Source organism: Lissotriton helveticus, chromosome 7 (genome assembly GCF_964261635.1).
Source record: "Lissotriton helveticus chromosome 7, aLisHel1.1, whole genome shotgun sequence".
Classification (NCBI taxonomy): Eukaryota; Metazoa; Chordata; class Amphibia; order Caudata; family Salamandridae; genus Lissotriton; species Lissotriton helveticus.
Genome location: NC_136068.1, coordinates 1,251,509,803 through 1,251,523,417, shown reverse-complemented (window position 1 = coordinate 1,251,523,417; position 13,615 = coordinate 1,251,509,803). Strand labels below are relative to the sequence as shown.

Here is a 13,615-nt window from a genome sequence, read left to right as displayed (position 1 = left end):
CTCAGGCGCAGGTCTCTTCCTGGAGGCTGAAGTGGAAGCAGAGGTGACACTTCCTACCTCAGAAACAGGATTAGAAGAATCCTTTAGCCTCTTCAACCACAGCAGTAAACGACCCTCTCTATCCCTGAGAGTCTTTTGAGGCATGGTCCTGCAGATCTTACGGTCAGAGGCCTGGTGATCTGGGTAGAGACAATAGATACATTTCTTGTGTGGATCTTTCTCAAAAAGCCGAGGCTTACCACAGCAGTCACAGGCTCTAAAGAGAGATTTCTTTGAAGACATCCTGAAGAAAAGACACAGATGAAGTTAGAAGTTAGAAAACTGAGCAGAGCTCAGGGAGACTCCCTTCACACGACGTGCGGTAGAAAATCTGAGAGCCTGAGCCTCTGGGGAGAACATTCTGGTGGGTGCTGGCGCCTGATTGGCTGTAGTTTGGACTATACATAATGACTATGAGAGTCATAGATGTGGAAGTTTTTTGCCTACTGTACCATTGGCTGTTTTACTTCCTGGTTCATTTCTATTGGTATTACTATATATTTATAGCATTTTATTGCTTTTTTATGTACCGTGGGACTCCCACTCCGACGACGGGGAATGATTCAGGCATGTGAATCTATGAAAGACACCCCTAATACTGGAGAACTCAGTTTTCTTAGCATTGAGTTTAAGTTGATTGGAGGAGAGCCATCTGACGGTCAGCTTCAGGGCCTCATTCAGGGTGAGGATCTCTGCAACAGATGAGATTTATATGTAGATCTGAGTGTCATCAGCGTACATATGGAAGGAGATATTTGCAGTGCGCAGGACTTCGGCAAGGGGTTCCAGATAGAGATTGAAAAAGGTGTTGAAAATTAGTACGTTTTGGTGAACATTATCCGCGCCATCTTGCCTCTTCCCCTGATGCCACACTTTTGTCGTGCGCACCCGCCATTTTAAGACGCCCCGATCAGAACGAACCCTTTTGCATGCCGCTGGCCCCTGACATAGCCCTTCGCCTTCACTAAGCCTGCACGCTGACCACCCCCCCCTGCTTGCACCTGCCTTGAATCATAAACCCCTCTTCGGCGCTGCTCTGCCCCAGGCCCTCATCCTGTTCCCAGCGCGACACCTCCCTTCTTCCCTTTCATGATCCCCGGCCCTTAGAATCAAACCCCCTTTTCCCCGTGTGCCCGTTTGTCTTCCCCGTTCCCAGGCCGACACCCAGCTCTGCCGATACTATCCCTTGCCCCTCCCCGTACAATAGAAAGCTTCCCTCCTCAAAGGACCCCCGAGTTGATCAAAGCCCCCCCACCCCATGAGATCCGATCGAACCCCGCATTCCATGAATTGGCGGAATATCCAGCTGCGCGATAGTTATCACCTGCTGTGACCAGGGTGGGGATTTCTACTGTAGATATGTGTGGGAACGGGCCCGAAGGGGGATTCCTGGAATGTCTTTTCGTACATCAAAGCTTTATCATATGTATGTAAACTGTAATAAAAACCACAAACACTGTATATAAGGGGCCATGCCCCAAAACGTAAGTTAGAGCACCTCAGAACGATACCTTCTGTCCGTTTTGCTGTGTTCTCCTCCGGAGAGAATAAAAACCTTGTTTCCTGCTTTCCAGTCTCCAGCGCCTGCCTCTTCATTGATTAAATAACTAGAGGGTCACAGAGGCAATACCGCCGGGCAAATATCGATTGTCCCCGACCCGACTCAGATTTCAACAAAGGTGGGGGACAATGTTGATCCCTGAGGGACTCCCACCGTGACCACGGATGGAGCGGACAGTTCGCCATTGACTAGGAATCTCTGAGATCGCTTATGGAGGTAGGAACTAAACCAGTCGAGGACTGTGCCATCTAATCCCATCCTGAGATTGAGGCGTTCGAGTAGCATCTCATGGTTGACCGTGTCGAAGGCCGATGATAGATCAAGGAGGATCAGGAGACAGGTTTTGTCTTGGTCAAGGGCTTGAAGAGCGTCATCAACGATGTGGAGCATGGTGGTTTCGGTGCTGTGCCCCGGTCGGAAGCCTGATTGGCAGTCATCGAGTAGATGGAAGTTGTGGATGTGGTGACTTAGCTGTATTTGTACACACTTTTCCAGCACTTTAGCCAGGAGCGGAATGTTGGAAATTGGTCTAAAGTTGTCTGGGGAGCCTGGGTCCAGCGACGGCTTTTTCAGAAAGGGTAGGACTTGGCCTGTTTTCAGCGAGGTCGGTATTGATCCCTGTCGTACGGAGGCATCGATGATTGCAGTCCAGCTGGGAATGATGGATTTGGTAACTGTCGCGAGACAGTTTGAAGGGAGCGTGCCATTGAAGTGGTTGTTGGGGTTCAGGGAGGCAAGGATTTTCGCGACAGCGACTTCATCATAGGGTGCAAATTCGGACCAGTGTGCTAAATTCTTCGGTAAGGACCATGGCGGCAAAGAGGGAGGAGGCAGAGGGTCAAAGTTCGGAGGGGGAAAGGAGGCGGCCTTGAATTCAGTGTCTAAGGTTTTAATTTTGTTTGCGAAAAATGAAGAGAACACCTCAGAGGAGATGAGAGACTTGGGTTTTACTTTCGCTGTTTTGGACAGTTTGTTCGATTGGAGTTTGACCATCTCAAAGAGTTTGCGAGGTCTGTTCTGGGCATTTCCTAGTTCCGCTCTGAAGAATTCTTTTTTTGAGTTGACGATGGTCTGATATTTCTGGCCTGGCGAAGAAGTTTTAGGTGATCTGTCGAAGGGTGCTGTCTCCAGATTCTTTCATATTGCCGAAGGGATCTTGTCTCATCATTGAGGGAGCCAGTGAACCATGGGTTTCTATCTCTGGCTTGAATTCTTTTTAGTTTGAGAGGGGCTAGGTCATCCAAGATGTTTGACATTGTAGCAGAGTAGTGATCATTGAGGTCACTGACCGAGGTGATGTGGGGTAGGTCGGTTTTGCAGCGGATCTCAAGTTTGTTGATGTCAAGGTTTTTGGTGTCTCAGACCCAGCGTTTTGGGAGTACCTGTTGTGGTGACCTTGTCGTGCGTGTGCTAGGTAACAGAAAGGCGATGGAATGGTGGTCAGACCAGTCGCAGGGCTCTATCGAGGTGAGCTTGACGGTGGTTTCCTTGGAGATGATCCAGTCTAGGGTTGCTCCTTTCGAGTGAGTTGGGAGAGGAGACAGACATGCTATTTTTTATATGAGGGCATCTGTGACACATGGGGGCACACATGACAAAATGCTGGCCCAATGGAATTCAGATTTGACATAAAGGGCCACCCATAGAACATTTCAGTCCCAATTGGATCAACTCCCAATGGACGTCATTGGCTTTGCCCACCACAAAAGTATTTTAATATTTAACGAGTGCTCTTTCAGCACTTATGGCATTTTAGCAAATTTATGTGACAAAATGTGCTCTAAAATGCACTATTTTCACTCATTGTTTAAAAAACTTTCTTAGGAGGAGACTCCCCCCTCACCCTCCAGAAAACATATGGCTTACTTGCTTCACGTTCTCACAAGAATGCAGGACAACTATTATACTCCAGAACTTTCAAAGATCAAAACGGCACCATAATATAGGTGGTCCCGTAAACAGACATGTGTCTGTGTTATGTTTCCGTACTAATCATGCAGTTATTATTTAACTTCAGCAATGTCAATTGTTGGTATTATAGTAATGTGGCATATCTACCTGGAAAACAATCAGGATCATATGATGTCACTTACTCTGACGGCATTAAGGTCTAAACGTATTTTATGTCACTTTCGTTACTCTGGCATTTTAGTGAATCAACTCCCATGACAGTCCACAATGTACAAGGACTCAGGCTCCCCCTCAGATTGTTTTGCACCCAGCAGAGCAGTAGTATGCGTGGAGTGTCAAAGACCAGTATAATGTGCACTGTGTATTTTAGAAGTGAAAAGTGACTGCGGCTGGGAATATTGAATACAGAATATTGAGGCAACAAAATATGGTTACAATAGCGAGGGACAAACTATCGAATAGCTAAGTGCACAGAGGGAGGGAGGGATTGTCTATTCTTTGCTCCACATCTACATAACTTGAAGAAATATACATCACCAAGGTACGTATATGTGGAGAGAGGTATAAAATGTGTATAGAAACGTACCTTTTGATATTGTGTCCCATATATTGTAACAGTATTCAGAGGTGTTGATAGTTATATTCAATATTCCCGGCTTACACCGTAAAACTAACAGAAAGGTGATTAAATATCTGTGAGCACTGCCCACTTCTTGGGAGGAATGTGGACTATAAATTATGAACAGATTCTTACAAGGTATTTTCTATTCGTAGCACTTGTAGCTGTAGATAAACATGCTCTTCATAAAATGTGCAGCAATTTCCTCCCAAAAGTAGTAGCTTGCAAGTAGATGATGTGGAGAAAAGGTCTTAACACAGTCAGGACAAGGTTTACTTGTTGGCGGGCTTGAAAATTCACACTGTAGTGTTTAAAGAATGTGTGTAGTGTTGACCAAGAAGCAGTCTTGCACGTATTGGCTAGTGGGATGTTACCCAGGAAAGTTATAGCCCTTTTGTGCATGGTGTGTGCGCAGGGAGGAATCAGCACACGACTTGCTTTGGAGTAGAAAGTCTGGATGCACCGCACAGGTCAAATTAATGCCTGATTTAGAGCTGGGTTGTCCATTGGAGGGTTGAGCAAGGGCTACAAAAAGTTGGTTTGTTTTACGAAAGTACTTGGTCCTGTCAATACAATTCAATACATAAGCACCCTTTTAACATCTAGAGTAAGGCTCTTTCCACTACAGAGTCTGCATGCAAGAAGAAGACAGGCAGCAGAATGGTCTCATTGATATAGAAAGGTGAGGCTACCGTGAACATAAAGTTAGGGTTGGTATAAGGACCATCATGTCTTTAGGGACCTAGATGGAAGATTCCTGAATTATGACTACTCATAGCTCGCTAATGCACCAGAGCTAAATCATCAATAGGAGGAAAACTATCTTCCAGGAAAGAAACTGCAAGTTACAGGAGTGGAGGGATTCAAAAGTGGGACCCATGAGCTATGTGAGGACTATGTTGAGTTTCCACATAGGGGAGGAGACATTCTAGGAGTTATCATATTTTAAGACCCTCCATGAATGTCTTAACCACAGGTATTTTGAAGACGGATTAATGTTCCCTATTTTGCATACATGCTTCAACTACGGCGCATGGATGTCAATGGCCTACCTTTTGTAAGTGTAAAAGGTAGCACATAATGTTTTTGTACAGAGACCTTTTAAAGGGGTCTATTTGTTTTTACCTCAGCTAAAACAAATACAATTTGCGATCTTTTAGCGATTCAGCCAGGAATCTGGATATACATATATAAATCTGTAGAGGACCCCTTGCTGGAGAATCAGAGGTTCTTTAACGGCCCAAAGTCCTAGATGTAGGTGTGCTCTCCTCTTGTTTCATAATATATACATAACATATTTAGCGTAATGGATAATGGAAACAATTGGACAGGCTATGCAGCTTTTGAACATAGCTAAAATGATTTATAAAAAGTGATACACAAGAACCACTACTTAGACTGTTAATTTTATAATTATTACATATTTCAATTAGCAGGAGCTGCAGAGCCTTACAAAAACACACCTGAACTGTAAAACTGTGGAGCACTGTCAGCATGCCCCACAAAAAGTCCTAGCCAGTGACATATGACCAACAATTTTTTCTAAGTCAGTCAAGTAATCCTTAGGAAATCCTTGGTAACCTTCCATGCATGTCTTGCTCTCAGTAGGCACAGAGTTGGTAATTTCCCATTACCAGGGGCTTAGCTATCACCAGTTAAATAGGTTTAGTGGCACAGGGGCCTCAGGAAAGAGAGGTCCTGTGCATCCCATCTGTGGCTATCACTACCAAACAAGTAGCCAGAAGGGTCCATTTTCCTTGGTGGTTTAGGGTCCATAGCATCTTAATGAGTCCCATTAAGGGCTGTCACCTATAAGCCTCTGACTGAGCACATTTTAGTTCACATATCTATTGCAACAATATATTGCACAACAAATTCTGTAGTGTGATCTTTTGTCATTGCCCTGGGGAGTGACATGCTCAACTATTGTGTCCTCAAAAAACAAACAAGGATCTGCAACTACAACTCTATGCCTGTTGGCCCATTTTAGTCTGCAGTGAATGACCAAATCGACCGAACAATGCCAGAGACCGGCGCTTCTTTTTTTCTTTGACCTGAATGTGCATCCTGTCTCCCATAACAGCCCATATGCCAAGAAGGCCTAAAACGGCCTTAGGTGTTGCAGCAAACCCCAAATCATTTCCACTTATCCTTCACCTGAAGCACACCAACGGGCAAAAGGCAGCTCCAAGACAAAGTACACACCGGCTCTTGACCTTCAGTCGCCCTGAGGGTCGAAGCTGGTATAAAGAGGACAGGTAGCCCTATTGCCTTCTTGTTCAATCCCTGAGGTTCTGCCCTCTGCTGGAAGCTATGGCCCCTTGCCCTCTGCAGATCTCCGCAACGCGACATCTGCAGATTCTCCACACCGTCTTCTCCTGATTTTCATGACCTACGCTCACGTCCGATCCCCTACAGCCCCTGACTTGGTCTACTTCATATGGGTCCTGAATTTGCCTATCCTCCACCGACCTGCAGTCTACCAATCCCCCAAAGCCCCTGCCGCCTGCCAATCCCCCAGGGCCACAGCCCTCTGCCAAACTCTGACTGACAGGTGCTGCTCCATCTGGGCACCTCACTGTACCCTTCTCTGTACTAGTGCACTGCTTCTCAGGCAGGTATGGTGCAGCAGTCCAAAGTTCTGAGGTTCCAAGATCCCACTGCTCTTGCCTGTTCCTACCCATGCTAAGGCCAGAGCAGAAGGTGTCAGTGGAACAATACTGTGCATGTGTAGGGGCCATCGGGGCCTTTGGATTTCAAGACTTTGAGGAGATTGGTGTCAAGAAGAGCTCCGTAAGCAGGATGGATCACTGGGGAATTTTAATAGGAATGCCCATCACAACTTGCAAGATAAGAACAAAAAAAGGAGCACACCCAGAGAAGCCCTCTGAGAAAGCCAGTTTTAGCCACTGAATGAAGCACAAGATTACTTGAAGTAGAATCTATTAGTTTTAAATACATTTTTGTCTTTGGGATAATTTGTGTTGTATATTATGTACAAAAAAAACCAAAAGATTGCCTTTTAATTTAAGCATTCTCCAATTGATATAGTATATTTAATGCATTGCTTTAAGCTTGGGAAGCCTTCTTTTCAAGCTGACCAAAGCGCAGAAGGAAATAATCACTGCTGTACTTGATAACAATTAAGCTTTTCACTCAAAAAAGAAAGAAATACATGGGAAAATACATGTGAAACCAGTGATGCTATAACAAACCCATCTTACACCAGGTGTCCTCTCCCCCTGAGATCTGTCAGAAAGCTAAAGCTGGAGACAAACCTCAAAACAAGGGAAGCAATATGCAAAGTCTGAGTGCAGCCTGGGAAGACTTCCATATTACATAAGCATATAGTGCAATTACTTATATTTGGAGAAATGATATTCTCTCAGATTGTGTCTGATTTGTATACAAATAAATGTACACTGAACACAGGTCTGAAAAGAGAGGAATATATGTAACAAAGTTTGATTGGCAATGGTTATCATATGGTCACTGAAAAAGTACAGACCACAGAATATGTATCTACACAGTGGTGTGAATGAAACAAAGATTTTTACAAGTGATAACGTTTTCAAACCAGCTCAGGGTCGACATCTATGTGCAAGGTTAAATTTAAATCACTTACCTTTCTAATAGTTGCGACACAAATTGCCGATAAGTTTAAGGGATCAATAGCTTCCAGTTTCATTCCCTCTTTAAACCATTCCCCGTTTTGCTCCACATCCTTTACCTGAAAACGCATAATACAATTACATACAGCTACATATGGTTTTATCTACAATATAGCAAAAATTAAATGTACAACGTTTATTTTCAGTTACCTGGTTGCAGCATATATACAGCATTACAGTAACAAAAACATCTTTTAAAGCATGTCTTTAATTCAAAAGTGTCACGGTTAAACAACTCAGCTATAAACTTATGTTGACTGTGGTAGAGCCCAAATGAAATGCATCAGATATGCAGATGGCTAAAACAAAACCCTGAGGAAAGGAACTGTGATTACAATATCTGTGAACATAAACCATTAGGTCTCTTGGTTTAATATTGTCAGCCACTACTTAATCCACGAGAAAAAGTAAGTACATATAGGAGGCCAGCAAAACATATGAGTAAAAATGCAAAGTCCAACAAGCATTTGTTGAAAAAATCAGGCTGATACTGCGTTCTCCTCTCATGGTTCATAGTGTCAACGATATGCAATGCAAGTGTCGAAGAGGTGTGGGAATTCTCTACAGGTGCTGTATCTCGTTCTCTCTTGCCAAAAAAAGAAAATGGATCGTTTGTAGGTTACAGACATGGCTGAACATGCAACAGTTAAATGGCAAGCATGGATAGCAGGAGCTGTGAAAGGAGGGAGAAGCTGCAGTTCCTAGTGATTAAGCTCATGCTACAAATGCAAATAAATAAAACCTAGCTGTCACCAGTCTACTATTCATCGGCTTTGAAAACTCCACCCCAAGCATAGTAGCATATCTACACAAGGAAACCACAATGCTAATAATCTCCAATATTACAATGAACATGCCTGTAACTTCATACATAACCATATCATATGTTGCTGTGACTCGTCACTGAACTACATCTTGTGCAACATTGACTGTTGAGCCATTTCACCGTGTACATCCACTTAAGGCCCTGTGTATTACTTTCAGGGCACTCCACGGCACTGGCACGGCCTACCTCAAGCTAAGTTTCCAGTGGTACACCTGCCGAGAATGCTCCGCTCTGCAGCAGCCTAAAATTTTGTAGTCCAAAATGAAAATAAAATCCCAGTGGGGCAGGAGGAGCTTTGCGGGGGGGGGGGCGCAACCAGACTCTGGAACTCCCTCCCTTTTGAACTGAGAAGAAAGACTGATCTGCTAGCTTTTAGGGAACCCTGAAAACCTGGCTTTTTAACTTATAGCTCCTTCTTTCCCCATAATCTGCTCCACTCCAGTAGGCTACCTTACTTCAGATCTTAGCACCTCGACACCCCAGAGTATTAGTGTGCTCTATAATCGCATTTTCATTTCATTTCACTTAAGGTGTCGTACAAATGGCAATTGGTAATTGGTAAAAACAATAATAACAGAGTTTTAAACTGCCACATCGCAGCCATCTAGGTGTGCAGCTGTATATAATTAAAAAAAAAACATACCCTCGGAGGTTTACCAAACTATTCTTCTACTTTCCCCCAAAAAATTGCATTGTTATAAAAGTGGATACCACAGACTTTACATATCATGTGAATTATAGCCACATAAAGCTAGCCCAACTAGTAAGTCTAGATTCTACCATCAAGTGGTGAATTTGTGTAGGATTTGAATTTAACTTTCACATAAATTATGATTCCATGTGTAGCATGTCAAAAGCTACTTTAACACAGATTCGTTTTTTTAATGGGATTCTGAACCATAAATAGGAATCCCTCTACAGGTTCGGCAGAAGGGTCATGTTCATTATATTCAGGAGCAACCAAGTGTCACTTATGATAAAGTGTTCCTTTTTATAGTAACATTTGGTAAAGTCAAAAGAGAGCCCAGACTCCCTCATCTTCCTCGAGATACCTTTCAGCTTTCTTCACCTCATTCAGGACCATTTTCCAGAAGAAATGAAGTCAATTATCAATCTATTTATTTTTAGGGGAAAAATGAACTGATGAAGAACACATACAGCCATTTAGAGAGAATCTTCATGTTAGTTTCCTTCCTATCAAACTGAACTGTACATCCCCAGCTGTTTATCAACAAGGGGTTTATAATTCCGATGATATTATTGCTTACAGTCCTGTGTGACCATGCCTCCCAAATAACGTAGGAGTCTAGGAGCGTATTTCTCGTGGTGCATATTTCATGGGCGCATGAAAAGCAATGAACTCTGAAATCAGGCATAAGTTTCAGTACATACAGTGAACTCTGAAGTAACCGTAGAATGAATGAATGGATTAATAAATGAATTAATGAATTTCTAAAGCACACAGTTATTCAAGAAAGTGTCCTGGTACTACACATATACAGGCACATTTTCAGACCAGTCTGTGAACGAGTGAAAAGAGGAATGTTTGAGCGCTTTTCTAAATACCGATTCTTTAGAAATTGCATGGAGTGATTGCTGGCAAGTACCAATAAAGAACGCCCATCGGTTCTGACCACATAAAATCTAGGTACCGACCTGGTAATCAAATAAATAGGACTGCACTTATTAAATGCTTGATGGATAAAATGAAGTGCCTTGAACAAGATTCTTTTCCTAATAGGGAGTCGAAGTAAACCCCTAGGGCGACCTTAGGATTGGGCCACTGAACTTTGCCACACTTGAAGTTACCCGATTCTGTACTCCGGAAGTCCATGATATAGGCCATTAGAATAGTCCAGCGTATAAGTTATAAACGCATTGACTATTGTTCTGTGTGCTTCTCGAGGACCATATGAAGAAATATCCTGATTTACTGGAGCAAGGTAAAACAAGTACTCGTCACTGACAGGATTTGAGAACGCAGGGACAACTTGTCATCTATCATAACTGCTACATTCTTAGCAACAGGGATAAGAGGCGGGCAGGCGAAGATCACCTGATCAACTGTTTATCCATTGATCCTTAACAACACAAATTACGGTTTATCAACATTGCATTGCAGGTGATTCTCCCTCATACAATTCAGGACAGCCTTCAAACATGCAGCTAAGGATGAGGCCTTATCAGTAATGGAGTGGTCAAAGGTGAGAAGCATCAGAGTGTCATCAGCATATAAATTGGTTAAAAGACCAGGCGATTCAATGAGTTTAGCTAAGGGGGCCATGTAGGAAGCTCGCTCTTTATATAGTGGGCCAAAATGAGGTGCACTGTGTAAAGAGTCTAGGCAAAACTTATTGGTTTACAGAGGCAAAAATGAGAACACTAAATGCTCTCTTTTGTGGTATTGTGGGCACGCAGTTTAGGGTGATCAGAGGGTAGTGCTAAGCGTTTGTTGTATTCACACTGGCAAGAAATATGAGACACACTGAAGAATAAATCTGAGACCAATTTAGAAAAATAAGTTGTATTGTTGTATAAACTTTGATACCAAGAACTTCGTTATCGAGTAAGTACTTTTTTAAATATCAATTGTTAAAGGTAAGCAAATAGGTCAGTTGAATGCGTCTTCAAACAGCAATGCTTCCCTGTGGGAGAAAAGGCATATGTTGCATAGTTATTTCCGGGCAATTACCGGGGGTCTCGTTCAGGACTTCGGGTTGTAGGGGGCCAAGGTCCAAAGTACCACCAGCTGTTACTCGTTACCCATGCTGGGGCGTCTGGCTGCAGAAGTGCTGGTCGGGTTGGTAGCTGTGCAAGCTATGCCAGTGGAAAGAAGGGGTCCACCTAGAAACAGGCTGTAAATGGGGACTTGGGGACAACGGGGTGCTTGGACCACAAGTGTCCTAGGAACAAGTGGGCACAGCCTGTTCGTCGGTACCGGGCTGGGGCAAGTGGGTGCAGAGTGGAAAGGTCAGCTGGTCTCTGTGCGTCCTAGGGCCTTGCGGCTGTCGGTCTTGCCGGTTGAGGGTGCAAAATCAGGACAGCTGGGCCACTCTGGAGGTGGGTCTCTGCAGTGCTGACATCCCTTCACGGCTGCTCGCTCTCAGTGTAGTGAGAAACCGGATCAGACTCTCACATGATCGGTTTGCTGCAAGGGGTCTGGTACTCCAGGAATTGGTTTGTGCGGCTCTGGTCGGTCCTGGTGTCATCTCCCTCGAAGGGAGGACAGATCGGACCTTCATGAGCACAGGTACCACTTCCTGGGGGGGTTCCTCTGTTGGGCTGGCCGGGGAGCGGCAATTCAGTTAACTGGACTTTGAGTCTTCGGACTGCAGGGGAGTAGCTCCTTTACTCCAAGGGACATTACTGGCAAGTTGCCAAGGGCTGGCAGTCACCCGGGGTTCTTAGAAGCAGTTCAGCACTGGACGAGCCACTTTTACTGTTGAGACTGGTGCAGGCAGGGTTTGGCGCCAAAAGTCTACAGTAAGCCTTCAGTTCTCACTTTCCTCACGGCTCTTATTCGTCCTCTTCTTCTGGATCTATGGAATCCGAATTCCTGATCTCAGGAGTGCCACCTAAATACTCATTTAGGGGCATTAAAGGAAGTGACAGGTAGTTGATAATGGGCTACTTACCTTTAGGGTGACCACACTCTCTATGACCACTTCCTGTGGTAAGTTGACATAACCCTCAGCCAGGTAGCCTAATTCTGCCAGAATCCAAGATCAGGTAGCCCACCTTAGAGGTGGAATTAGTCTTTGGTGGGGTGTGGAGTGGGAACGCCTCCAGATTAGCTAGATTAGCTAATTGTTTCATCACTCCTGGTGGCAAATGTGTCTGGGGAAACTTTGGCACTCATACCAAAGGTGACAGAGGCCTATCAAGCCTCTTAAGAGCCCTTATGTCGGTTGTGGAAGAGGCAAAAAAACACAGATCTAGGAGGTATGGTAGCCCTCAGCCTCCTGGATCTAGGCCTGCCTTTGACGCAAGGGACCACAGGATCCTTATTAAGGGAGTTCAGAATGCAGGAGTATCAGGTCTGGCCTTGAATGGGTCAGCTCATTTCTGGCCGACAGATCTTTTCAGGTCTTCGACAAAGCATGTTCCTCCAACATTTTTCCTCTAAGATGCGGGGTTCCACAGGACTCTTCAGAGCCCCACTTTGTTTAACCTATACATGCAAGCTTTGGCCAACATTGCACTGCCTTTTGGTATTTGTAGGAAAGTGGCTCTATATATACTGGACGAAAGTGAGGTACAGTGTGTATAGAGTCCCCAGTCCCCAGAGGTTTGGCAGAGGCTAAAGTTAGATATAACCTTACTCTCTAAAGTGGTAGCTTGGGCGAGCAGTAAGGCGGTATCAGAGGACAGTGTAAAGCATTTGTTGTACACACTCAGTCAGCAAATGGTCTCACACATTAAAGAACTGAACTCTAGGCCAATTGTTTTATATCAAAAGATATAGTTTTATTTTAGAACCAACAAGGTATCAAAATATACTTTCTCAGAATGAGTTATCTTTAGTTAAATATTTTTCAAATAGGCATTACACGTTTGAAATCCAATAGTTACAGTTTGTTGCAATTGGCAACACAATTTCAAATACAATGCAACATTGAGCTCAAAGGGAATTTTCAGTTAAATGCAATTAATTACTTAGTAGATTACTTTTCTAACCACAAGACTGGATCCTAGATTCAGTCAGGGGACACGTCCTGTAAACAGTTAAGTAAAAGTGTTTTGGTTACAGTAGTGATTTTTAAGGAATATTAGTATTTTAAAAGTTGACACTTCGAAACTTTTTCAGTTGAAATTACCAATGTTATCCTATGGAAGGAAATTAAAGTTGCAGGTAAAGTATGTTCATGTTACTTTTGTAATCCAGTACTGGAGTCCTATGTTCAGCACTGGGACATCTATCTAAAACAGGTAAGCAATTATGTTTTGGTAGTTGGTACGATTTTTAAAGAATATTTGTAGTTTGCAAA

General features: G+C 43.7%; 1 protein-coding gene across 2 annotated transcripts in view; it reads right to left on the bottom strand.

The window, feature by feature from the left end:
• Positions 1-13,615, bottom strand: part of MBTD1 (mbt domain containing 1) — a 1,097,355-nt gene that overhangs the window by 648,618 nt on the left and 435,122 nt on the right. For both annotated transcript variants that reach the window (XM_078654423.1, XM_078654424.1), the window contains exon 11: positions 7,756-7,860. In XM_078654423.1, the coding sequence (XP_078510549.1) occupies positions 7,756-7,860 (105 nt within the window). The remainder of the gene's footprint in view (positions 1-7,755; positions 7,861-13,615) is intronic.